Source organism: Pelecanus crispus, chromosome 1, assembly GCF_030463565.1.
Source record: "Pelecanus crispus isolate bPelCri1 chromosome 1, bPelCri1.pri, whole genome shotgun sequence".
Lineage (NCBI taxonomy): Eukaryota > Metazoa > Chordata > Aves > Pelecaniformes > Pelecanidae > Pelecanus > Pelecanus crispus.
Genome location: NC_134643.1, coordinates 65,523,109 through 65,550,384, shown reverse-complemented (window position 1 = coordinate 65,550,384; position 27,276 = coordinate 65,523,109). Strand labels below are relative to the sequence as shown.

Here is a 27,276-nt window from a genome sequence, read left to right as displayed (position 1 = left end):
GTGTTGAAGTGTCAGCTGCCACGTTCAAAGCAACCTGTGCTACCAAGAGTAACAACGATCTCTGAAGATACTTACAAGCCAAACTGCAAGGTAGAGAGATCAAGAGAGATGGCTTGAGGCCACACAGCACACTTTCATCAATTGAGTAAAGTGAAATCAAACACCCTCAGAAGAATGATGACTTCCGAGTTCTTCCTGAAATCTCCCCTCAACAAAGGCACTGGGACTTCTCCACACTTGGACTAGCAATCACTGGCCTGGAATCAAGATAGATGCTGTTCGGAGGGTTCTCTCCATGAAGCTGTAAAGTATTTCGGGCTATTAGCTCCTTAGCCATTAACGTGAACACCTCTTCTATGTTTTGAGCTTCTTTTGCTGATGTCTCCAGCACAGCTAAGAGCCCATGCTTCTCTGCCAGTGTGCAGGCATCTTCAAACAGCACTTGGCGCTTATCCAGTGAATCAGATTTGTTCCCTTAAAAGAAGGCAGATAATTCAATAATTTAGTCTCTCAAAAATTCATCTTCAGATGCAAGACATTAATTCAATTTTGTTAAACAATAGATTTATGTTAGAAATAAGAGTTACTGGAAGAAACAAGATGTGAGCACATCTGAGCCACAAACATAGAATGTGGGTCAAAACTGCAGCTAATCATATGATTCTATCAAATGATGCAAAAATCCAAAAACCTGTGTTCATCTAATTACTTGCTAGAGGTAGTGGGTGCCAGAGGATTATTTGGAAACAACTGTTGATCCCTATTCCCTAATGTTTTTAAACATTAAGTAGCATTTAAGTTAAATATTAAAAAAAAATAGAAATCTTGTAGCTCTCATGATTGCACACAGTAAACCAAAGCAATGTTGCATAAAGGTTTATTCCTCACTCAACCTTCAGTGGAAGCCCCACATGTTACGGTATTGTCAAGCTACCTTGATACATCTCAAAGTGAATGCTCTGCTCTGACAATCTGGAATGTTGTTACTCTAAAGCAGATCTCCTTAAAAAAACCCCACTACAACCCGGGAAGAACCTGCTCAACTGTTGATCAGATTTTAACATGACCTATTTATACAAGTCAGTCATTTTAAGATGATGTCAAAAAAAGACAAGAATTCACACCAGCTATCTTAATGCTTAAAATGTATACTTAAGAAGTTTCTGCATGTATAGGTTAAACTTTTATTGACGCAGTTTAATCAAATCCTGTCTGGAGTCATGAAAAACCTCAGATAAAATACCTTTGTATATTTAAGTAGTTGCAGCACATGTGGAATTATCATCAGTTCTGGTACATGCAGAATCTAGCTAAAGACTACATTCATAGTTTCAAGACAACCCTTCATCAAATTCAGCTCTTGAATTTGAAGCATCTATAAACCAAGTCCCCTCTCATTAAGTCCCTTTCAGTTTTTCTAAAAGGAAAAAAAAAAACCACCCACCCCACAAAAGAAAACCACAACCCTCCCAAAAACCACCTTGCTTGAGGATTATTTGCCTTCTTAAAAAGAGCCTCCCCCTCCTTTCCTCCTTCAGTTCCAGGTGAGAAAGTTAGACTCATGCTAGAAAGGTGTATAACATGACTACGCGTAATTAAATGTACAAAGACTTCCTAGCAAAGTAAAGCAAACAGCACCAGCTCTGGGAGAAAGCACTGAGCTGGATCCTCGGCAAAAGCTTTATTTTTTACCAATTTCAGAACTTCTTTCTTAAAAAACAACCATCCCCCACCACACACACAGATGGGTCTTGTTCTTTAAATTCACAAAAAAAGTTAGAAAACCCCTACCAAGTTTAGTGATTTCCCCCACCCTTACTCATTCCAAGCACTGCAGTTACATGCAGGTCAGAATTTGTTGTTTGTTTCTTCACAAGAAGAACAGGAAGAACCACCACAGCAGAAGTAAGTAATTTGCTAGGAGCACAAGCAGAAGCTGAGGCCCCACACCTGCTGCGCTGTGGGGCTCAGCACTGCCTATCCTCAAGAGCTGGTCTGGGCTGCTGCGGCTGCATGTACTGCTCTCGGCACAGTGCCACAGCGGAACAGGCAGAAGCAGTGGAATGTAAATAAAAGCTCTGTCATTTTACTACACCAGTTCTCTCATTTACAGCTTCTTCCTTGGGGGAGGGAAGAGCAGTAACAACCTGAAACACAAAGGGAAGGAACCACACTGCTTCCTACCAGCTCCATTCTCAGAAATTTCTACCCATTCCTTTCCTCAAGAGGCAAAGTTTCTTGAACACTAGTGGAGTAAATGAAGAGGAGGAGGAAGAATGCAAGCAGTCAACTTTGTGCCATGTCCCCATCTACCGTCTTACCTGATCAGAGTCCCATTACAGAGCAATGCACATGCATATCAAAAGAACAGAGAGGAAAGATGAGAACGAGGAGTTGTGTCGCTCTGTGCATTCCCCTTTGTCTTGAATTACTGAGCCGCTAAATTCTTGCGCATCAGGAGTATAGGGTCAGAATTACTGCAATTCTAACCTCAATAAGGTTGTCCCTGCTTGCTAGACTAGCAGCAAGTTTGTTGCATTATTCCAGCAGGAAAGGAACAGTAAAAAAGTTTCACTATCTGCAGTGGGCTTGGTCTTCTGAGGACCAGGCTGCGACTTCCCTGAATTTTTTAAAGCTTAGGTCAAATGGATACAATTTCTGATCCATTTCAATTACAACCGCATTCTTCTTTAATGCATAGTTTATAGATGCTTTAAGTAGTGGGGGGAAAGGGTTATATATGTATTAATAAAAGCTATAAAATGTAATATTTAAAATTAGATTCCTACCAATTAACATCATGACCAAGTTTGCAGCACCATACTTTTCAATTTCGTGAATCCAGTGAGGAATGGATTCAAATGTGGACCTCCTGGTAAGGTCATAGGCAAGGATGGCCCCATGGGCACTCCTGTAATAAGACTGGGTTATTGTCCGGAAGCGTTCTTGACCAGCTGTGTCCCACACTTGGATCTGTAAGAGAAAAGGTAGAACTTGTAAAGACCGGAGAGTGCCGCTTCCTAGGTGTTTGCCATCAACATCTACGCTTTTGAAACCCCTTGTCTGGAAGGCAACTAGACCTGTCCCAGCTCACTCCACTACACCCAGTGTGGCTTTGATCTCTCTAGATCTGAAGACACATTTATATGCCTGTAAAGACCATCTATACAGACCAAAGAGAAAGCAGCAAGGGTAACCCCAGCTCTGCAAAGAGGGCAAGAAACCCAGTTTCACCAACTGTACTAGAAGATATAAGAGCATGACAGCCGTTTAATAGGAAAGGAAGAAGAGCCAAGAAACCCTGATGCAGGGCTGGGCAAAGCAAACCTACACCAGGGGCTGGCATCTGAACTTTCATCTGCACATGGAGGTAAATTCTAGCTAATGCTTTCTTCTGGTGTTCATCTTGCAAGTCTTCATCTTCCCTCAGATCAAGCGTGCATCAAAGTGGAGCCTTTGCAACCTAGAGAGTTTTCCCTCCTCGGTGTCCCAGCTCAAACCCCCACATCTCTGAAGGAGGGAAGAGACACCCCCCTCCAAACCAGAGCTGGCTTTCAAAGAACTCCCTGCAGGCAAAGCATGAGCCCTCTCCACAGGTAGATCCAGAGAAGCCACAGGGGCAAGCACACACCCAAATTAGGGTGACTGCATCCCCCAGGGCATCTTCCTGAGGGAGAGCTCCCCTCAGCAACAGCCCTGGCGAGAAAGGCGGCCGGCTTTTGCCTGCTGCCTTCAGCAGGGCCGAGCAGGAGACGCTGTGCGCCCCGCCGCTCCCCCTGCGCCCCACGGGAATGGCGAGACGGGAATGAGGAAGCGGGTGCTGCCCGCTGGGCTTCTGAGGGTGGGCTCCCTCCGGCCACCGACCTTCACTTTCTTGCCGTCGATGTCCATGGAGCGCACGGTGAAGTCGACGCCGATGGTGTTCTGCTGCTTCTCGTTGTACTGCCCGGTCTTGAAGCGGTGCACCACGCAGGTCTTCCCCACGTTGGAGTCCCCGATCAGGATGATCTTGAAGAGGTAGTCGAAGGCATCGTCCGCGACGGAGCTGGAGAAAGGCATGGCGGCTGCCGGGCGGGCCTGCGGCGGGGGAGCGCGGCAGTGAGGGGCGGCCGGGGAAGGAGCCCCCGCCCCGACCAGCCGCCCGCTCACCTGCCGGCACTCACCTGCCGGGACAGGTAGCGCCTGCTTTGTACCCGCCCCGGCCCTCCCGGGGCCGGCGGGAAATGTAGTCCGCCTCCGCCGCCGCCTCCCCCGCCCTGCTCCGCGGGCTCATCTGGGGCAGCGGTGCCGGCGCCGCTCGCTCCCCGCCCCCTGCGAGGGGGGAGGCGGGCAAGGGGCCCGCCGCGCCCGGGGCCAGAGCCGGAGGGCCCTCCCCGGCGGCGAGGGGCGGACTACAGCTCCCGCCCTGCCCGCGGGCCCCTCCCGCCGGAAGCGCCGCCTCCCCCGACTTCCTGAGGGCCGCGCTGGCCGCCGGGCCCGGTACGCGGGGGCGCGGCGCGGCGCGGGGCGGGCGGCGGGTTAACGGCCGCGGCGGGCGGGTGGCTGCGGCGGAGCCGGGGCGGGCCCTGCCGCTGCCGGCGCGGCTCCGCTCGGCTCCGCTCCCCGCCCTACCCCGCCCCGCCCTGCTGAGGACGTGGCCGCTGGGCCACCTGCGCCGGGACCCGGGCGGGAGTTCGCTGAGGGGAGGGAGCCGCGGCTCTTCGTCGTCTGCCTCGGCGGGGGAGCCGGCCCGACCGGGGCCGCCGCGCAGCGCAGCGGGGCGGGGCAGCCGGCCTCAGGTGAGCCCTGCCCCCGGCGGGAGCGCGGCCGGGGCCGGGCCGGGCCGGGCTGCTCGGCCGCCGGAGCTGGGTGAGCGGCGGGGAGGCCCGTCTGCCGGCCTGCCGCCTCCGCCGCGGGCCTGACCCTGCTCGGGTCGCCTCGGTGCTTGGAGGATTCCCTTTTCCTCCCAAATGGCGTCCAGCTGCGGCCGGGCAGTCCGCTTGTGGTGGCTGCGAAGGGCCACCTGCCCCCCGTGTGGGTTTGGGCCTTTCTGTCTGTTTGGAAAGATGGCACAAAAGAGTGTGGTGTTTGTGTTTTGGTTGTTTTTTTTTTTTTTAAATTCATTTATTTGTTTTGCACTTTGGAAGTCCCAGGAATGCTAATTCTGGTCTTTCCTGCTGGCTTTGGAGGACGGCAGGGTGGTATTAAGAAAGTTTATTTTGAACTTAATCTGTCTTCTTTTGACCGTAAGTGAGGGGATAAGGGAGGATGCAGAAAGCTTAACAAAAGCTTATTCAAAATACCGGTTAGCTGAAGGTAAATAGCGCTAAACAAGCAGACCGGGCAGTCTAACACCCTAAAAGCAGTCCTCTTCCTTTCTTAAAGGCTTGTGCTTCTCTGTCTTGAGTTCTGTGATTTATCTTGCCTCCTAGTTCTCACGCCCCCTCCACTACAGATTTAATGTGGTATTCTCAGAATAATTAGAAGGATGTAAGGATGAACTCCTAGTTGCATACTCTTCTAGCCTAGGGAGAATGCCAGTTTTGAATATAAAAAGGACAGGATGAGGAAAGATAAAAAGGGAAAACAAAATCTTTCGTAGTCATCTCTACGCTGTAAATAAGTGAAAAGTGTCATCCTGTGCCTTTCTTCTAGAAAGCTCGCTGAGATTGAAAAGCTCTGAGGAATAGATAATTTCAATAGTAAAATAGATATAGTAAATAGATAATTTCAATAGTAAATGCTATTAAAAAAAAGGTGATTTTAAGGTCAAAACCAGGTCTTAGCTCTAAAAAGACTCGGTATCTTAGACAAATAAGATCTATATTTGCATGTGTTGACACGAAGCAAGTAGTAAATCTCGTGCTTCGGGCTGCGAACTGATTACCTAAGGAAGGAACTTCTCCTGCAGCGTTGCACAACTGGCAGTGTTTTGCTTTCCTCAGGAGAGCTCTGTTATCTGCTGTTGCCCGGTGGGAGGGGAGGGAGAGGTGGGGAAGGAGAACAAACTCTTGTGTTTGACCAACAGACCGCGTGGTTCACAGGCCTGTAAGGACTGTGGTGCTGGGAAATTGTAGTGCCTTGGGTTCCATTCTCTTCTTCATGCAGCTTGTGTGGGGGACAGCCCTGAGCAGTTTCACTGCTGCCCGAAAGGGAGTAGCACCGTGTGATACTTGTGTGGGTGCAGAGTTTTCATTTGTTGATGTTGAGAAATGGTCTGGAACCTTAGATGGACATAGTTTCAAGACTACTTGCGAAGATGCCCCTTCCAGACTTAGTCTTATCTTTCCACAGCTCTTGCTGTAGGTGATTTCCCCCCCCACCCGCCACGTGAACCCAAGCAGCCTAGAAGCACATCCCTACTAGAAGGTGCTGCTGGACCCAGGCAGGCTGTCCTAGCTGGAGGAATGGGAGCATGGCTCAGCTGCATCTGGGCTGCGTAGATGCAGATGGTCTCAGTTCTTGTATAGAGTTGCTGCATTCGTCCTGGATGAGGAGGAAGGTGTTCAAGTGTGGCGTAGGATAAACATTACTCCGGTGCCTCAGAGGTGTAATAGCTGGATCCCTATTAGTCAGAGGATCTCCATGCTCTACTCTGTTTTGGAGGTCAGATGTGGCCTCAGTTTCTGTGAAGGTTAATGTATCCAGTAGTAGCTGGCATCTGTTTGTCAGTCAGGCATGCGTTATCATTGAGAGAACAGGAAAGGAAGACTTCTTACAGTGAAAGTTGTCTTGATGAAAGCTTTAAAGTTATTAGAAGGAAGAACAGAAATCTCAGTGAAACATAGGTTTTCAGCGGAAGAAATTTGGATAAAAGGGAGTCTGGGCAATGACTTCTAGTTTCTCCAAGTGAGGTTATGAAGCTGAACTTGAAAAGTCTTCTGTCAGATTTACAAATCATTACAAAAATCACCTGTGGATATGAAAGAACACAAAGGCATTACATTCCATCTTATTTCAGCTCCAGTTCTTTGGAGGAAGAAGAGTGGTGGGTTATCTTACCTCTCCTCAGCACTCAGAGTGTGTGTGGTGCTTGAATGTCTCTTGAAGGTGCAACTCCCACCAACTGATTTGTCTAGCTGTCTTAAGCCAGCTAGTGTGAACAGAATCAAGTTCTCCCTTCAGCAGCGCTGTTGGTATACAGCGCGTCTGTCCCTGCACTGCTGTCTTGTTGCACAGATGCAAGTGTTTGTGTAGCTGCTTTTTGAGCTATGGTAGGGAAATCTGGCTGAAAAGATCTCTGCCAAGAAAACAAAAGGGAGGCGTGGAGAGAGATTCAGCACCTTGCTGCCCAGCGGGGTTGTTTCCTGGTTTGCAGAAATGGCCCCTCAGCCCCACCAGCAGAGCTGAGGGAGTGGAGTAGCGTGGCATGAGCCAGCACTAAAAAGCTGTGTGTCTATCATAGCCTTTCCTCAGTACTGATAATACCTGGTATCTAGAAGTTTAGGCAGATGTCACCCATGCCCTGCAGGTAGGGACAGGAAAGTATGACCTGCCACATGCTGTACTAATGAGTTGGTGACAGATGGACCTATAATGTAGGGCTTGAGAATGAATAGGCAGGGAGTCTAGCTGTTGGATTTCAGCACTGTCCTCACAGTTACTTTCATTTTCCAGCTGTGCAAGTCCGCTCTTAGGTATATTCTTTCAGCAACATCTTAAAGAGGCAGTTAGGTCCAAAACCATTCCCCACCAGTAACCAAATGCTGCTCTCTTGCCTTATTCACCAGTCTATAGCCAGCCAGGCAGCTGCGGAAAGTGAGTTTATTTATGACCAGTCTGTAGTGCACCGTGTATGTTAAAAGGTGCAGAATGGTCTTTAACATGGGAACACTGGAAGTAGGTGGATCCTGGGGGAACCCCTTTAGTGATGGGCACTGAAGAGGCATCTGCTGGGAGGGGAACAGAAAAGAAGTGTGTTGGAGGATAACCACAGGGGTACTGGGTGAATGGGAGAATGGGAGTAAAAAGATGTTTCTGGGCATAGAAGGTGTCAGGGCATGTACAGGTGATGAGATGGGTAGTGATGTGAAACAAATTGGGAAGGAGTGTCATAGAGTTGTTCCTGCTGAATTCCAGCTGTTTGGGGAACACAGCTGTATTTTATACATGTGTGTTAATTCAAATATGGTTTGGTTTTTTTTTTTTCCCCCCCTTCCCTGCCCACTTCTTTCTGTTTAAGTTGGAAGAAAAATGACCTAAGCACCATCCAGCCTTTGTGGCCAAGGGCAGGAGCAGGATGGCTTTGCCTGGAAGCTTACGGAGGCAGCCTGCGAACAGAGGCCTTGTGTCCCATTGCACCCACCATCACATTGTGGTGTTCCTGCTGACCTTCTTCAGGTAGGTTGAGTGTACCTCTGCACAGAGAAGTGTTCATCTCACTGAATTTGGGGAGGTGAGGGCATGTCCAAAGAAGGAGAATGAAGGTAGGGAAATAGTCTTAACCTTTGGCTGTGATCCTTGAAAACAAACTTAAAAGCTGGCAGTACTAATCGAGCTGGGAGTCATGCAGTAGTGGAGCTAAGTGTGCTATGCCCCTGGGGAATCCAACCCCAAACAGGGCTTGCACCAAAGGTGAGGCTGACTGTGCCAAGCCGGCAGCAGTCTGTTGCAGAAGAGTGAATGTGGGTGGGTGTAGGGAGGAGCTAGCTGAAATGAGGAAGGAAGCAAACCCTGATGCCTGGAACTCTAATGCCTGTTCCGACTGGTGGAATGTGCTGTTGTTGCTTCTGAGGTCCTCTTCTCTCCTGAAAGTGCTGTTTGCAGAGGGTGGACAGGCCTCTAGAACAGAGAGGTCACTGCTTCGGATCTGAAGGTCTACTAGATTTGTTTGTTGAAAGCCTGTCTTTTGCACTAGCTGAGAACAGCTGGAATACCATACTGCCTCTCCTTACAAACTTCGCCGTGCTGATATCCTTTGAACCTCACAGCAATACTGCCACTGACACCTAATCTGTCTCTGGAAGAGCATTTGTAATGGTGGTTAGCCAGATGAGCGCATCTTCTCTTTTCTCTTTATTTTGTTTGTTTTCCTGAGGTACCTAATTGTTGTTGCACAGTCACCTTCTCTTTTGAAAATAAAAGAGGAGGTCCTTTCCAGTCAAGACCCTATTTCACAACTCCCCGCTAAAATCAGTGTGTCTACCCATAATTTGGGGGTTCCAATTGCTGACTGCTGTCTCCAAAACTGCCAGTCCTCTGCTATGCTGCCTGCTTAGACAGGATGTATCTGTATTTTGAGTCCCACCCTTTCTCACTTGACCTCCAGAGAAGATTTGACCAACCTGTGCTTGTGTGTTTTATGGCAGTTATTCCCTGCTCCATGCTTCCAGAAAGACATTCAGTAATGTCAAAGTCAGCATTTCCAGCCAATGGACTCCCTCCTGCCTAAACAGCACGGCTCCTGAGCTCCGGCCGTATGAGGTAAGGACCCAAGGGATAGGCAAGAGCAAAGAAAGATGTGGAACTTCCAGTATGCTGAGCTTGTGGTGCTGAAGAGGCCCCTTTAAGTGTCCATCAGGGATACTTCTCAGAATGTGAGCAATAAACGAGAGCAGTTAATGGGCTTACAGAGATCTCTGTAAAACCCTGGCTGTGCCTTTCTTCTGTGGCAGTGCTGCTCCTTGCTACTCTGTTAAAAGAATAGCCAAAGCAGGAGAGAAGAAAGCCATCTGAAAGTACTAGCGGCTTATCCTAAATTGATACTGAAGTATGACATTTTATCTTGCATCTAAAAGGTCTGATTTCTAAAAATGCTGAACATCCAGTACCCCTTGTCTGTAAAATCCTAGTTTCAGTGAAAGCGGTGTGAGTTTTGGCAGTGTTTGCTTGCAGAAAAGGAAGTTGTATACTGCTTGCACCTCACAAATGGGAATGCAAGAACTACCTCCTGGCTCCTACCCATAGTCCTTTGAGGGGCATGCTTGTTTTTAGCAGTGGCTTGTCCAGATGCTTTTGAGAAGTGGAAGAAATCTTATATTAACAGCTTGGTCGCAGGCCATGAGATCTATTAGAGCAGGGAGTTCCATGTCAGTTACTTGGGTGTTTGCATTAGAAATCATCAGTTATTTGAATGTTTGACTGAGGGATGATAAATGCTGACTTTTTGTCATAACTGAAAACAGTAAATTGGACCTGTAATGTGTTCAGGATTTTATAGTATGACAAAAAGGAGTGAGCATCTTGGGGATGCTAAAATGAACTACAAAGCGTTTATATTTAGTTCCTTAACTGGCATTCAAACTACTAATATATTTTGGAAGCTGTTTTGATTTTTTTTTTTTTTTATATATAGAGGATTTAGTGTTTGCTGGATGTTGAGGTGTATGTGTCTGATCAAGGAGAATGGTCAAAATGGTCCTTTTGGTATCAATTTAGGTTATGTCAGTTAACAGTAAAGTGCGTTCTGGGAAATTGATAGAACAGATGAAGGACATGAACAGAGAAGTCGTGCTATCAGTTTTGGACTTTGGTATATCTTTTTAACTACAGCTGTTCTTTATTTTTATACTTAAAAATATTTTTTTAAAGTATAACAAAATGTTTTGCAATTGTTTTGTGAGTAGGCCCTAGTATCATTTTATTAGAAGGACAACTTAGATCTATGCTTTTCAGCCTTTAAAGATTTGTGAGTTCTGCGGAGGTTGTTTAATGAATTTAAGCCTAATCACAAAAGGTTTGATTCTCTTATCTTTCTAAGACTCTTAATAGCTTGACCTCCAGGGATCTCTGTTTAAAAATTGAAAGCTACTGGTGTAAGTAGGTATTGGTGGCATCAAATGGCTAAAAGTATTAAGGGATTTATTAGTTTTCTTGGACACATGAGACTTATGCAGAAGCTGTGTCAAAGGTCTTACCAGTGTTACAACTTGTAAACTAAGTGGATGTGTAATTAGTGTTGTCTGTACAGGATGCTCTCCTGGAGAGGTAGAACTAAAACTGTTGATATTTGAGTTAGGCGCATCCATAGTCAGGTTTGGATTGGGTTGGTTGGTTGGTTTGTTTTCTAATGGAAGCATGGTGGGGGGGAAACAAAACTTTGTCCTGATTAACTTCATTCTTTCTTCAAGTCATCCTCAAAGCTTGCTATTTTCAGCTGATGTCACTAATCTTAGTTTGCGGACAATTGAGTCTTCCCCCCCCCCCCCCCTTTTTTTTTTTTTTTATCATATTGAAGGTAAAATGAAACTCAGGGTAAATGCAAAAAATCACAACATTAGTGACTGGAGTTCATTGTAAATAGTTTCCAACCAGTCTACTTCTTCCCCTTGTTCCTTTTGTGTTCTTTTCTCTTTGTGGTCTGTCATTTCTTATTATGGTTGCTGCCACAAATACTTGCAGGGAATTATTCATTTAGTGAAGACAGCAAGGTAAGTACAGAAGAGACACTGCACATAAAACAGAATATGCCTTTGTTGTATTATTCATCAAGATGCTCATCGGTGTTTCTGTGTAAGAAGCTGTCTAACAGATGCATGCTTGTTAGAAATAGGGTTTGTTTTGCCAGTCATTTGTCTTGATCCAGGTGGAACGAGCATTTCTCACTTCTGGTTTGCTAGCTTGCCCTTTAGAAGTGAGATGAAGTGGCAGTGGACATTTTCTGCAGTAGATAATGCCAGAATTGTTCTTGATTTGATAATTAAAGTATTGGAGGAATGGGAGGTTGCTGGGGCCAGATGCTGTTCTGCTTTGGAGTTCGGGTTTCCATTGAAAAAGAGTAGAATCAGCTATGCCTCTCCCTGTTTACCTGTTAAAATTTTCTCTCTGTAGCTCTGGAACAGCAGCCATTTATTTCCAAATGCAGAAGCAGCAACTCTCTTCTTGGGGACATTGGACACTATCTTTTTGTTCTCCTATGCTATGGTGAGTAAAACTAACCCAAAGCTGCTAAGCTTTGGTTGAATATTATTGGGATGATCACACCCACATTTGAAGTAGATGAACAGTATCCCCTTCTTGGACTTGCCTAGCACTAATGTGGTTAAAAAGCTTAGTTCAGGAGCAGATTTTTTTCCTTCAATTTCTGTTAGTTCTGTCCATGCCTGTCACCCATGTCAAGATGTTTGTTAACAAATGCAAGAGAAATACTGTCACTTCAGAATTCCTCACACCCCTATCACCAGTGGGTGGGAGGCCTAGTTCTCATCTCTCCAAGAGTTCTCAGCTAATTTGTTTTAAAAATAAGAAATCTAATGAACAACTATGAGCAGTGTTTCTTTGGTGGTGGAAGAAGTGGTTAGAATCGAACTGTAAGTTGGTATAACAGCAATGTTTGGATCAGCATGACCCTTCTACATGACTTTAATTCTTGCAGATAACAGATGCAAATCTCGTGGCTTTATTTAATGCTGTGTTTTGTTCTTAGGGTCTCTTTGTCAGTGGCATAGTTGGCGATCGCCTGAATTTACGCTGGGTTTTGGCTTTTGGCATGTGTTCCTCTGCTCTAGTGGTAAGTCGGAACATACAAGAGTGATCTAGAAATCTCGCTTAGGGTTTCTGGATAGGGTTTTACTTCAGGGGAGAAGGCGCTCTGTTTCTGTGTGAATCTGCCCATGAGCCGTAGCTGTACCTCAGTGGTCTCAAAGTCTGTGTTTAAAACTTTGTCCTGGATGCACTTATTGCATTGTCTAAAGCATAGAGCTACACTAGATGACTCAACTCTTCCTGAAATACCTATTTATGGATACTGTGTCAGAAGGAAATTCCTAAGTTTGAGGCACCGTCTAGAGACTTGATGAACAGCTTTTGTACAAGATTGGTGTATTTGGACTTCTGGGGAGTGTTTTGTATTATAACTGTTTTCCTAGTCCACATACGTTGTCATCAAGACTTTTGCTTCCAAACGCAATCTTTGCTCCGTTCTTGAAAGGACATGCTAACAATACTGAGCATTCATTTTACTTAATTTGTAATTGCTGGGAGGGCATGTGTCAAAAAAAAGTCTGCTTAAAACAAAAGGGTTCTTCAGGTTCAAGTCACTGCAGTTAAATATGAATCAGTTTTATCTCATTGTGGTTTTCTGGTTATTAAAGTAGTGGTAAAATGTGTGGAGTGCTTTTGATTTACCCAGCACCTAGAAACCCCACTATGGCCTATTGTGTTCCGCAAACACATGACCACAGACATGTGTCAAGCACAGTGTGCCACAAAGTGTGTTTATTTTGGCTAGTTTGGGTTAGGGCTCTTAGTAATTTGAGACCTGGCTGTAGTATTTTATGTTAAATTTTGCTAAGATAAATGACTGCGGAGGGTTTTGTGTTTGCATAGAGCCTTGTGGGTTCAGACATCAGTACAACAGCAGATCAAGAGGCTACTGTATTTTTAGTGGTGTTACTGGAAGTATTTGTCTCTTCTCTCCTGTTGTAACTATGCTGTTTACAAAGATAAAAGTCTTTTGGAGTGGAAGTGCCATGACGGCACATTTGTCTCTGGAGTAGTTTGGGCTCTGGAGTCAGTGCTGTGGTGGCTCAGCAGAGGGTGCTGTTAGCTCTGAGCTGTTTCTTAAACAATGCCAAGCTTGCTTCTGGCCTGGCCCCTTCGGGGGACCTTCTCCCTGAAATGTTATTTCTTTTTAGGACCCCACTCCTGCCTGGTTTTCAGCAGAGCCTCAGGGTTTCTTCGCTTTTTTTCCCCTCCCCCCTCCTCTCTAGGTATTCCTCTTTGGCACACTCACAGAATGGCTGCATTTCTACAACAAGTGGTTCTACTGCTGTCTCTGGGTTGTGAATGGCTTGCTGCAGTCCACTGGTTGGCCCTGTGTGGTTGCTGTCATGGGCAATTGGTTTGGAAAAGCTGGGTAAGTTGAGTTTTCTTCAGTGACTCACTTAACCTGACCTGCTGAGTAGCAGATTGAGCTGAAAGTCTCAAACCAAAAAGGCCAACTGTTAGGTCAGAATTCCAGTTATGTGGGACAAAATATGCCATACTTGTTACTATTATCTCTTTTTTTTTGTTGTTGTTTTCTGGAGCCACAGAACAGCTTGGTGTGAACACAGTTGTGTGTGTTAAAGGCACAGGTTCAAACTTCAAAAGTCTCATAGTGCAGAGTGGCTAAATTTGAATTTTCCTGCCACTGGAAAACCTGTTTCTGTCTACTTACCGCTGAAGAGACCGAATGGAAACTGACTTGTTGTAGGTTCAACTCTGTCACTTGAGGGTATTGCAGATGAGCTCTAGCCAGAGCTTGTAACCCTGTTGTTGCCAGTTCACCTCTGCTGTAACACAGACGTTTCAGGATAGAACATTCCTCGCTTATCTATTTGGTACCTCCAAGTTATTCTGTGTTGTGTTTTAAGTGACCTTTGAGTCTCTTTGAAGTGGACTGGGAGAATGCTGTAACTCTATTCATAAGTTTAAGTTCACTCAAATGTTACATCTTTGTCTTGTGAGGAGAGGTGACATTAGGAGCATTGCCTTTTTCAAATTTTCTTCCCCTTCTGCAGGAGAGGTTTTGTGTTTGGACTCTGGAGTGCCTGTGCATCTGTGGGAAATATCCTCGGGGCATTCCTTGCCTCCTGTGTTCTCAAATACGGCTATGAGGTAGGTATTGCTGTCTGGCTTCTAGCTAGGACTGCATGTCTGATTGGGTTATGAGAAACTAGTTTATTATCCTGTCTCTGAGAGGTAACAGGCTCAGAGTGTCCAGTTTCATCTTCCTGAATTCTGTGGTAGCAAGCAGTAGGCAGAATAGAAAGGGTATTCCTTTTCTGACCCTTCCAAGTTGGGAGAAATGAGCCTGAGACTTCTCTGTAAATGGGACTGATGTTATTGAAGAGCCCTAGTGTCATAGTATACCCTCTTCTCATTTGGGTGGCTTAAAGTGCTCTTCAGAGTCATCCATCACGGGTTATCACTTAACTGAAGTCACTACTGCTGAATAGCAGTGAGGTTCTGACAGGCGTGGAGGCATGGCTTCTGTAACTGGGAAGAGGCCAGACACACACTATGTTGCTGTAATGTGGCAGGCAGGCAATTGAATACCAGGAATGTAAGTGAACCAGCGCATCTTGCAGCGTGTGACTTATGAGGACAGGCTAACAGAGCTGAGCTTGTCACTCTGGAGATGAGGAGGCTTAGGGTACCAATAGCATCCTTCCAAAGCCTGTGAGAAGATTGCTGAGAAATCAGAGCCAAACGCTTTCCTGGGTTGCACGGTGAGAGAGCTAAAAAGCAGAGGGTATAAAGTGAAGCAGGGACGGTTCCAACTGGATGTTTGGAAAACTGTTTCACTGTGAAGTTAGTTAAGCATTGGAACAAGGGGCCAGAGCCTGTAGGATCTGTCTTTGGAGGATTTCAAGACCTGATTGAACAAAGCCCTGAGCAACCTGGTCTGAATTTGGTCTTAGACCCTTCTTTGAGCAGTCCCTTCCAATATAGCTGGATCTGTGGTTGTGTTGGGTGAGCTCCTTCCTCACTGCTGTCACCTTAGTACACTAGACCAGCTGTTTCAGTGTGGTCTTTCAGCCTAGATAGAACAGTCTGTTGAGGAGATGCAGAGATCACTTGTTTCCAAGTTCTATGGATGTAGTGTGGGTTGTTGTAGCTGTGTTTACTCTCTGACAAGGCTGGAATGTAAAGAAACCCTCATTAGTCAGGGAAGCCTATGTGACTGAAAGTGTGTTAAATAATAATCTTTTACTTATCTTCAGTATGCTTTCTTGGTGACTGCCTCAGTACAGTTTGCTGGAGGAGTCATTGTCTTCTTTGGGCTCCTGACATCTCCAAAGGAAGTGGGTAAGTAGAAGAGGGTTGTAGCATTTCAGTCCCTTCATGGAAAGCAGATCTGCAGCTTTCCATATAGTACTAAACGCACTGCTCGTTCTGACAGCACTTATCCTCAGGGCTCTTGTAAAATGGTGTTGCACTTCAGTTTATTTAATGGAGCAAATGCTTCACTCGCCAAGATCACACTGAATGCCACTGTGCATCGTGTATAGGGTCTGGATACTTTAAAAAGCAAAATAAAAACAACCTGGCTCTAACATCTCCATTAGGATGTGCCTAATTATCAGTCTGTCTTCACCTAGAAAATCAGTATTTTTTAAAGGAACAATAGGCAAACTGATAACTAGCTATTGTAGGAGAAAACTATGGCAAGCCTTAACTGTGCAGTGGGAAGAGAAAGTACTTTTTGTCTGCAGGGCTCCTGTAGCCGGTTAAATACCTGTCAGGTTGGATATGATCCTTCTCTGAGAAGATGTTAGGCAAGCCAAAGTGTAACAGGAAAACAAAAGAACTTTTGGGCTTTGACAGGGCCATGGAGGAGGTTTCCCAGGTGCCTGCAAAGGCTATAAAGTTGGTAGCACTAAAGCTACCATAAAGAGTGCTCATAAGAGCACTCAGCAGCCCAGCAAGCACAGTGCAGTTTCCAGGGTTTCCATTCCAGCGGAGGCATTAACAGGCAGTAGCTGTCTGAGTAGTTGCTGGTACACTCAGCCTCCATGCTCAAGGGAGGTGGTACCCAGGAGCCAGGTCCGAGGATCCCAACCACTAAGTAAGGGGGGAAATGCACTAATTTGTTGTGTCTTCCAACTAATGGCCAGACACTCAGAACAGAAAAAGCGGACGCCAGGATCAGACAGAATACTTTCAAGAGCGCTAGAAGACAAAGGGTAGAAACTGGCGACACTGCAGAACACCATCTAGAAGAGTTTCTAAGCCAAAGGAGGATGGAGGTATGGGAGAGCAAGGGAATTGCTAGAAGGGAGAATTGCTTAAAAGAAGCGAGCATAGTTTTAGAGTGGGGAGAGGGTGAACAGGCTGTGGTCCGTTTTTTCTGTTGCATATCCCTTGTAAAACTTAGGCCTCCCTGAGCTTGGAGCAGATGAAGATGGCGGTGTGGAGGAAGATGCCAACAGACCTTTAATGGGCAATGATGATGCAGATGATGATGACCGGAATTACTCTATTCAAGCAACTGACGCTGACAACCAGCCAAAGGCCATTGGCTTTGTCCAGGCTTGTTGCCTTCCGGGTGTAGTACTGGTGAGGACGCAGATTCTTGAGTGAGATCTGATTTACGTTGTTAAACATAAAGCAGACTTGTTGTGTTGTCAGCATTTGTTGACATAATTGTTAATATGTTGACCATGTGTTGTAGTTGTTGACATCTGATTTATGCTGTTAAAAGCTTGGGGTTGGGACCATTATCCTTGTGCGTGTGGATTATAACACTGTCTGGGTATGTGGTTGCATGTTGCTCTTCCCATCAGACTCCTGCTTCATTTAGTGCATGTAATGAGCCAACTAAGGGCAGCAGAGATCCTGCCCTTTTTGCTGCTGAATTTAGAAGGGAGGCCATGAGCAAGGGTGGCTGTAGGATGCTTTCTTGGTAAGGTAGCTGTGCTGCCCTGAGGAATGGGATTCTTGCTGCTAGCTGAGCATCACACACAACTCTGTGGCACTGATACTGAGATTTGGTTTTTTTAGTTGCCTTAAAGCAGAAAGCTGGCCTGAAAAGCCTTAGTCAGCATGGTGTAACGTGGCAAAGTAGGTGTGTTTTTTATAAAAAAACTGGAAGCAAGGCCTGGTGATGTGGTTTCCACATATCCTCATCCTGTCCCTTGCGTGAGAACTTGTACTTCTGCATCAGCAGTATTGCTTAATTCATGGATTTGGTTCAGCTGAAGAATTAACCTGCCATTAAAAAACAATGTTAACTTTCTGTGTCAGTGGGCTGTGTGCCCCCTGAATATTAGAACCAGTACAAGAATGGGGTCAGGGTGGCTGGCTCAGTAATACAGTGTGAGCTGCCTGGATTTGATCATGAAGCAGAACTACTGAATGGACAGTATTGTTGGATACCCTTAATGAGTAAAGTGGTTGGTTGTTGTGAGTAAGGCAACACAAAATCTAGAAGGGATGAGTAGATTGTCAGTGTTTAGAGTGCTGGACAACCACAATTCTGTTGTTAAGGCCTTGGTTGAGGGATGGCAAAAGAAAGCATGCCCATCTTGAGTTTTATGAGTTTTCCTAATATGACTAAATGCCGTATAAACTGTGTCTCTGTTTTGGTGGTGCTTAGAATGTGCTGACGTACAAAGAACCTTTAGGCAAAATTTCTTAGTGGTGGAGGCTGCCTCAGTTGATGTGTGACTTTTTTTTCATTGGCCAGAACATAAGTGGGTTACTATACAACTGATGCTGCTGTTTCTGTACTTGGGATTTTGAGGACATGTTCTGTGCATTAACCCAGCAACATGAACACCTTTGGGTCTGTGAGTTTTATCTGATGTCAGATCAGTGCCTAGCCAAAACAGGACACTATGTCAGATGAGTGAGAGACCAAATACCAAGAGAACCTCCAAAGCCTTGTCTACAAAGACTTTATTTGACATTTTTTCTGTAGTTCCTCTCCTCTCCTCTCCTCTCCTGCTGAGTAATATGGTGGAAGAGTTTTCATACAGACAGCTTTACCCTGAGCCTCTAGAAATTCAATGTTTAATCACTCAGACAATCTGGTAGACAGTTTCTAAGCATGTTGTAATAAATATCACTTTGTACAGTGCACTTTTCATGCCCAGAGGCAGGAGAACTCTACCAAACATCCCTGTGTCTTACATGTGTGGTGGAGATTAGTTTGTGTCCTGTAAGAGTGAAAAAACATTAATAATACACCTAAAAAGGATGTATCTATTAATATAAATTCAAAGAGATGACTTTGTGGAGTTTAATATATAAAAAGATCTGCTTTTTGAAATTCAAAGACAAGTGTGTATGTACACATATACATAGAGTCTCAAAAGCTGTGATTCTAACAGGTTGTTTCTTCTGCCATCATCCTTGTTTACCTCTTCAAATATGGGTTCCTGGAACTGCCGTGTCAGTCTTTATCAGGTGGCCTTACTGAAATAGTGTGCCTCATCCCTCTGCATGCTGGGCCAGCAATCCCAGAGAACAAATCTTTGCCACATGTGTGAAAGCTCTAAAGAAGATCTCCTGCTAGCTAAGGAGAACTTGAGCCCAGCAGCCAAAAGCAGGTGGTTGTCTCAGCTGCTGGGTTTGGAAGCACGTGCTTAGCTTTGCCCAAACCTTTCATTTTGTGTCCTGGAATACCTGCCTGGGGATTATGAACGAAGCTTTCTCTTCTGGTGCTGTAAGTAGATGAGCCTTCTGAGCAGCAAAAGATAGCACAGAGGAACTACTTCACATAACTTTTTTCAGCGTGATGTGCAGATGACTAAATCTCAAGCTTGTTCCATGTCACGTGGTTGGCTCCCTTCTCTTCAGAAGGTGAATTAAATTTCCTTCATTTTTTGAAGCCTGGTGTCATTTCCTCTCAAGATTACACTGAAAGCGTTTTAACCCATTGCATTCAGTGAAAAGACAATAACCTTCCTGACAGTGATTTTTTTGTATTCCTGGGTTCCCTTTGATGTTCAGCATTAAGCTTTCATAATGCTGCCTTCTTAGGTGAGATGCAGAAGCACTTCCCCCTGAAAGCTTTAGCTGAATACAGAGCTTTACGGGAAGAAGCAGAAACGCTCTTTGCGTTTCTCAAGTGCTAACTGCTTGCTGGCCCTCTCTTTGTTCCAGTACTCTTTGGCCTATGCCTGCTTGAAGCTGGTGAATTACTCATTCTTCTTCTGGCTGCCCTTCTACCTCAGCAACAACTTTGGATGGAAAGAAGCAGAAGCTGACCAGCTCTCAATCTGGTATGATGTGGGAGGAATCATAGGTGAGTGAGCAAGTGAATGACATCTTCCTGCAGTTGCCCTGCTAGTGTTTGAAAATGAAAGACAGCAAATGCAGCTCAGAGCAATCATGTTCAGTGGGATCTAGCTGTTTACTGAATATATGAAAAGTCTAGTTATGTATGTGGCTGCTTGGCTGGTTTTTGTTTGGTTTGGGGTTGTTTTTTTCTAAAACATAGAGTATGTGAGCCCCCTAAAGAGTCTATGTACAATTTAAAGGGCACTATTGTATTCTTGGACGTTATTCCCAGTGGGCATTTTTCTTTACTCACTGCGACTTCTTGAAAAGTGCTGTGTACGGAATGGTGTACCTGCTGCTTGCCACTTCTTTCTGACAGGTACCTGTAGATCTGGTACCTGTAGATCTGGACTTACTGGGTTCTGTACTGTCCCTTCTGTCCTGTATTTTTAAGAACAGACTCAGCACAGAACTCAGCAGAGCAGGCACAACTGTGTTATGTTCAGAAATAAAATGTAATTGCACTTGTTTCTGCTGGCTGCAAAATTTGACCCTGTTCCTCCAGAATAAAGAACATATTGTATATGTGTTTAGACTTCCACTTTCCTGTGCTCAGTTTCTGCTTTATTACCTTGTCCAGCTTTCCTAGAATGGACATCCTTGTTTTGGTCTGTTCATGGTCAGTTTTTTTGCCCCTCTGGCCTTTTCTATGTTAGGCTTTCTCAACATTCTAGTTCTTACCAGCAGAGCAGTTCCTACAGAGGTAGCAATGATACATAAGATGATTTTTATCAGCTATTGGCATTTGTTGCAATTAGTTGCACCTACCCTAAGTAGGTGAGACAGCAGGGAATGTGAGGCCCCTGTGTGCTAATGCTTTCCCTGTGAAAAAGAACTGCCTCTTCCTGCACTTTCTGTTAAAGAAACCATCCACAATGTTAAGCTTGCTTACCTCCAGAGTTGTGGTGATCCTAGAGCTGTGATGATCCTGTAGGGGAAGGAAAAGGAAAGCAGGAGCATTGGCTAGTTGTGTGCCACAAAAAAAGAAGTAATAAATTCCTGGGAAAACAGTATGAGTAGTTTTCCCTGCTCTGTCTGAGCCACTTAAGTTTACTGTTGTCTCTGTGTCTGGGGCAGTAAGGGCAGGAGACTCAGTTTTTGGGATTTTAGAGAGAATGTGTGTTGATGAGAAGGCAAGAGGCCAGTGCACTCAGTGAAATGAGTTTTGTTCAAGGTGTTAGCAGCCTGAGCCTGATGATGATTTATTTTTTTTGCAGGTGGGACTATCCAGGGCTTGATTTCTGATGTGCTACAGAAGAGAGCCCCAGTGCTAGCAATTAGCCTGCTCTTTGCTGTAGGCTCTCTTTTTGGATACAGCCGTGAGTATGCTTTTGCTGCACAGTGATAAGAGGTTCATTTGGTACTTTTTACAGAGAACCAGAGCACAGCCTGTTCTAATTATGTTTTCTGGTCTTGAAACTGCTTGTGGATCAGGATGGTGCCTTTTGGTCTATTTTGCCTGAAGTGTGGCACTGCGCAGAAAGAAATCTGTTCTCTGGTTAATGAGGTGGAAAAGAATTAGCTGAGTGGTTGGATTTCCCTGTACTGGTGAGTTATGGTACTGATCCTTCTCCAGTGTCAGTGAGACTTTTGGCATTGTCATTGTATCAGCACCACAACTGGCAGAGCAGGAAATCTCAGGTGTGTTCCTATACTAAGAGGAAAGAGAATCTGGGGACGTATCTGTGCTGGAATATATATATATATACACTACAAAGAGGCAAAAGCTTAGACTTCACCACTTAACGCTTCTGTAAGTGGTGAACTTGAAGAGTTTCTGCTTCTTTTATAATAAAGTTCTCTGTGATTGTTTGTTGAAAGGAGTCAGGAAAACTGAGTAGGAGGAGACAGGCAGATATCATTTCTATGAAACATCTATGAAGCTCTTCTAAGGGTAACAGTTTTGTGTCTTCAGACATGGTGTCCTGTGGTACCAGAGTGCTTTAACTCACTGGGGTGCCACTTCACTTCTCTGTGTCTTCCTCCAAAACGGGGTGGCGATAGAGACTGGCTTTTATAGAGCACTTTGAAATCTGTGGACAGAAATCACTGCCAGAGCTGGACATGAACAGTCAAGTGTGCCTTTCAGAAGCATGCTGGCTTACTCAGACGGTCTCAAAGTGAGGTCAATAAAGTATAATCCTTAAATAGCAAGGATTGGGTTTGGTGGAGTTCAGTGGAGTTTTGTAGGCTCTTGTACTAACTCATTACTTTCAAAAGTGAATTGGAAGCAAATATAAAATTATTGCTGTGAAGTTTGAAGTTTGTTCTAGATAGCAGAGCAGCCAGAGGTCCAAGAGTCTTGTGCTTAGCTCTGTCCAGCCAGATACAGAAGGCTCATACAGGTGATACAAAGTTACTGCAGTGTGATAATTAAATTTCCATCAGCCAAACCAGGAAACCTTTTCATGCTCATAGCGTGTTGCACGTAAGAGTAATAATGGCCTGAGAATATGTGAAGAGGGATGCAACTTGCCTTACGCATGGTAACTTGACCACGTGTGGGTCCTGAGTTGAAGCAGTGAGTAAGGAATTTAGGTGATGCCAGGAATTGAGGTATTTGAGAAATCAGTGTCTGAAAAGCACTGAGAGATGGTAGTGGAAAACCAGCTGCACATGCACAGTATGATGCTGTTCCTGGAAAGGCAAGCAGAACCTGTAGATACCCAAGCATGGCTTTGTAAGGAGGAGTGAGGATATGGAGGTTTGCATTTTTTACTTTGTTGTGCAGCATTGTTTAGGCAGTTGCTGGATTACTACCTCCAGATCTAATCTCTGTATTCTAAAAAAGATTTTGGAAAAATTCAGAACAAGCAGAAGGGTGATTCAAGTGCTGAATACTTTATGGTGGGAGAGATTGAGTTGTCTTAACTTCCCCAGAGAGACAGGGGGAGGATTCTCTTGCTCTTCAAATGGACTTTCAAGGATGGTAAATGCAAGCTCTGTGTCATAGAAAGAGGCTGGAATCCAGAGCCAGAAATTTTTTTTTTTTTCCAGAAAATTTTAATGCAAAGGTGACTTTCCTACTGTAAAGTGCTGTCAGGAAACTCTGGGTCTTTAGTCTCTAAATGCCTTTGTGGTAAGACTAATCTCTGTGCAAGTCTCCAGTCACATAGAAGTTATTGTTGTCACTATGTAGTGAATTGAATGGGCAGTTCAAACTGGATGTTTGCATGCTTCTTTCTGATCCTAAATAAGTGGCTTTCTCAAGTTCATTTGTTTTATTTATACTTATCTGGTCTTTCTCTTGCAGGTTCTCCAAACAGCAAACCTATCAATGCTGTGATCATGGCAATAACAGGTATCTTATCAAATGCCACTGTTATGCTAGTAGACATATATACACATTGCAGAAAAAGCAGTAACACCAGCCTCAGGTGGTGGCAATGCATTTGTGTGTTCTGCCATCTCCACTGGTTTTGCAGAAAGAGTTAAAGCTGGGGCCCAATTCCTGTTACTTTTGGAATACAGCTGTAGGAAAACTGCCTTACAGAGGGAGGTATAGAATATAGACTGTATAGAATAACGGATTGGAACTAAAGGACTCTGCCTTGGCTCAGTATGATGAGGACAGGTTTATGCCAAAACACCTAACAGTGATCTGGTACGTGAGGAAGTGTATATGTGGCAAAGTCATGAGCTGCAGCTCAATTTGAGGGTGTTTGTCTGTCAGAACCCCAAATGCCCTGTGTACTGTGAGAGGTCACAAGCTTTGCGTGCTACCAGACATACTATGCTGTGTTACGGAATTAAGATTAGCCTGCATGAATAGAGCCTTTCTTTTCAAACACTCCTACTTCAGAACTCTGTCCTGTTGTGCATATTTTCCCCTTCCATCTCCTTCACCAGTCCCTGGAGACTGAGGCTACTTAGCATGGGGGTGTACTACTCCAAAGTAGAAATGTGTCTAAATCTGCTTCGTGTTGAGGGTTTGTATATGCATGCTGTTCAAAAGTAGCTTTCTGTATTGTTTGGTGTGTCCTGACTCTTCTTGCAGAGCGTGTCACAGCTAATTACCTTGTTTTTGCTGTTGGATGAAAATGTGCTTGTTGGCAATTTCTGTGTGCGTACTCCAGGCGCACAAGGTATGCCGTGACCATGCTTCAGCTGTGAGGGTACACTTCTACCTATATTAGTCTGTGATCACTGTCCCTAGACTTAATCCTTTTCCTGAGCTTTGCATGATAGGAAATCTGTGCTTTGAAGATGTTCTGTTGAGAATCTGTCCTCACGCTTGTTCTGCAGCAAAGCTTTTTTCTTGGCACTTCCAGGATTTTTCATCGGAGGCCCTTCTAACATGATCAGTTCTGCAATTTCTGCTGACCTGGGGCGCCAGGATCTGGTGAAAGGCAGCAGTGAGGCTCTGGCAACAGTCACAGGAATTGTGGATGGAACTGGCAGTATTGGTGCTGCAGTGGGCCAGGTGAGGCTACCAAAGGAAAACAGAGGTCTGGGGAAGGAGGCAAAGAGTCTGTTGTGGTTAGAGATGTTAGCTTGTTCCTCAATCCAAAGCTGCATGGAGGGAGAGAGAGAGAGAGAGAGAGAAGGAGAGGGCTGGGGTGGGGTTAAAATATTATTTATTTATTTAAGAAACAATCAAGGGAACATGTGTGTTTTAAGCTTCCACTGGAAGCAATTTAATTAAGAACTAAGGTAAGTATTCATAGTGCTAATGTTATGGCACTTTCATAATTCAAATTAATTTTAGAGACTTTCATATCCTGAACTCCAAAAGCAAGTAAAGGTCAGCTTCACAAAGAGTGAAAATAAGTATTTTTGAAGTTTGTTTGGTATTTTTTGTTCAAAGGTAATAGCAAAGCCTTTGCTTGCAAGAAAAGATTACCTGTATAACTTGAGTAAAATTAGAATACCTATTATGAATGTTACAGCATTTATAAAGTAATTTAAAATTTGCTCTTAGTTGTTGTTCCCCTTTTTATCTATGGTTGTCTCTTCACCTTGTAAATCCAGCACCACTTGCTTTGATAGTCCTTACAGTATACTGCCAGAGGTCTAAAGACTAGACTGTTGCAGAAAAGGAGGCTGACAGTGTGCCTACTGGGGACATTCTTTCTTCTCAAATACAAGTGTTAACTATGTGGAAGAACACAGTGGTACTTTGGGGAGGGGAGGATTTAATAGAAAGATTGGAGCCAGTTCTATTCCAGGCATCCTCTAGTGCTGGTAAAATACCAAGGGTGCTGGCAAAGCATACAAGTTTCTTTTCTGGAAAGGGATCTGGGTTTGTACTTGCCATTGATTGCCTGATACATGCAATCATTCAGTCTCTATTTCATAGGAAAGATGCCACTTAGCTCCATTAAATATGGAAAATTACAAGTGCTTTCTGGATATCTTAAAGTGTACTGTTACACTCAGTGTTCTTCTTGCATTGTCTACAGTGTTTCTGTCTTTCCACACACATACCATTCAAATTTACGTCATCATAAAAATTGGGTCTTTAGTTCTGAAAAATTCCACCTGCCTCCCATTCTAACATTTATTTCAACAGAGACAACCATGATGTCATTCTGGGGGTGGGTGAATAACAGCAAACGCACAATGAACGTTAGAAATTCAGATCCTGTTTTGTGCTAATATACGCAGTAGCGAAGAAGGGAGGCCCTTGTACAGCATCTGAATATAAATCTGCTAATAGAGAATACATTTCTTTTTTGTAGCCTGTGTAGTCCTACTGAACTAGGATGTAGTTCAGAACAGACTGTAGTCTCAAGTGTCTTGCCTGCAATGAAGGGTTAAGTAGTTAGTGGTTGCACAGCTCTTGAAAATGCGTCCTGTGTAATTTATAAGCCATTCTAGAGCTTTTAGATCTGAGAGTACTTACATCCACTTATGTCCCAGTGTTCTGTGCAAAAACCTTGTATTCAGCGGAGTCAATTTGTCACCCTTTGAAACTGTAGTTCAGTTCTGTCTTTATGCTGCTGTGAGTTACTGTAAAGCTTCAGGATGGCATCTCTGCTTTGCTGAGACTGTGGGTTTTATACAGAAAGGCTGCTGTCCTGAGTCATCTCTTCTGACAGGAGAAGATCAGCTGGAAGGTTTTGTGATCAGCTCTGTATGGAGTGTTAATAGCCCACAAATTCTAGAAAATGAAAGAGTAATGCCTGAAAGTCAGGCTTATCTTCCCAGTTTGAATAATTTTTTTCGCCTTTCTTTTTAGTATCTAGTGTCTTTGATCCAGGAGAACCTGGGATGGATGTGGGTTTTCTATTTCTTTATTCTAATGGTAAGAAATCTCCTTTTTTAAAATTCTTTGTCAAAGTTCAATTTGCAATAGAAAGTTTTTGTGAGAAGCTGGAAATTGTGACTTAGACATGCAATCTATTTCTGCAGCAGCTGCAAACTCTGATGCCATTCTCAGTGGTCTGTAGTGTGCCTTTGCCTCAAGGTGTCTAAATCAGCTGGGTTCATTTTGGATCCTTTAAAGTCACGTTGGCCAACAGGAACTGAGATTGTAGCAGAGGCACAAAAATACTTGCTTTAAAAATACCTGTATGCATTTCCTAAAGCTCATACCACCTGACTGACTTCCAGGGCAGGACTTTTTCCTCCTTCATCTCCATGATAATACATAGTTCCTCATACTTTCAGGGAGCTGAAGTTAAGCTGCATGTTTGTTAGCCCTTGAAGATTAGTGGAAGAAGTGATGAGGATCTTGAAACTAAAATGAAAATGCCTTGCCCTGGTATATGATGGGGGAGAAGCCCATTCAGGCCCTGATCTCCTCAGCATTGCCACAGTGGTGAATGCTGTACAATTCACCTGTTCCTCCCTGCCAGAAGTGCCAGGAATTGTCTTTGCATCTGTGCTGACAAGGGAAAAGGCCACTTTGGTAAGTGGCAGAGGTGGCCGGGAGGAACACCGTTGAGGAGTTGAAGAGCTCATCTTCTTTATGAAAAGAAGATGATGACAGCTGAAATTGTATGAGCTTTCCTGCAAGCTCAGTCCTTCCATCTGCTGTGCCACTTTGTCATCACTTCTCTTAGCCTGTATCTTCCTGGGGAGACCTTGAACGCACATTGGAGCGCAGGATGGCTGCAGCTATGGTTGCTCTGTGCTAATTGTCCTGAATATGCTTCTTTTCACAGACGAGCTCAACAGTCCTGTTCATTTCACCATTAATAGTGAGGGAGATCAAATTGCTTCTGCATGAGCGGCGCCTGCGAATGCTGGCTGAGTGACTTCTGCTTGCCTCTAGAAGGACTGTTGGACGGACCTGACAGCTGGGACACTAATCAAAACTCTGGGAGACTTGTTTCTTACATCCTCCAGGTTTGGACTAATTCAAAATGGCTCTGCAAGACTTGATTGACCTGCCTTTGCAAGCTCAATAGTGAAGTACCAAATACCCGTCCTGAGACCACCCACATCGTGGAGCTGCTGACCTAAGCTAGACAATCCACGGGACTGGTGGATTGTCCCGGCCTGCCAGAATCTTCCACGTCAGCAGTCACACTAGGGTCTTCTGTTGGGTGGTCTCACTGCTATACCCTCTTATTTATTTCTGGATGTCCTGACCAAAGGTCGTCTGTTTAAAACTGACAGTGGAGAGGCTGTCTTGCAATG

General features: G+C 44.7%; 2 protein-coding genes across 2 annotated transcripts; one reads left to right on the top strand and one right to left on the bottom strand.

The window, feature by feature from the left end:
• Nucleotides 1-208: 208 nt before the first annotated feature.
• On the bottom strand, nucleotides 209-4,059 carry RAB19 (RAB19, member RAS oncogene family). The gene is made up of 3 exons (XM_009488896.2): nucleotides 3,865-4,059; nucleotides 2,790-2,973; nucleotides 209-474 (listed from the first exon to the last, which is right to left on the bottom strand). Exons 1-3 carry the CDS (start codon nucleotides 4,057-4,059, stop codon nucleotides 209-211), a joined length of 645 nt encoding a protein of 214 aa, XP_009487171.2.
• Nucleotides 4,060-8,218: 4,159 nt separating this feature from the next.
• Nucleotides 8,219-26,891, top strand: SLC37A3 (solute carrier family 37 member 3). The gene is made up of 14 exons (XM_009491695.2): nucleotides 8,219-8,319; nucleotides 9,288-9,402; nucleotides 11,749-11,841; nucleotides 12,344-12,427; nucleotides 13,629-13,774; nucleotides 14,421-14,517; nucleotides 15,627-15,711; nucleotides 16,781-16,962; nucleotides 19,513-19,654; nucleotides 20,907-21,008; nucleotides 22,943-22,990; nucleotides 23,961-24,112; nucleotides 25,871-25,936; nucleotides 26,799-26,891. Exons 1-14 carry the CDS (start codon nucleotides 8,219-8,221, stop codon nucleotides 26,889-26,891), a joined length of 1,506 nt encoding a protein of 501 aa, XP_009489970.2.
• Nucleotides 26,892-27,276: the final 385 nt, after the last annotated feature.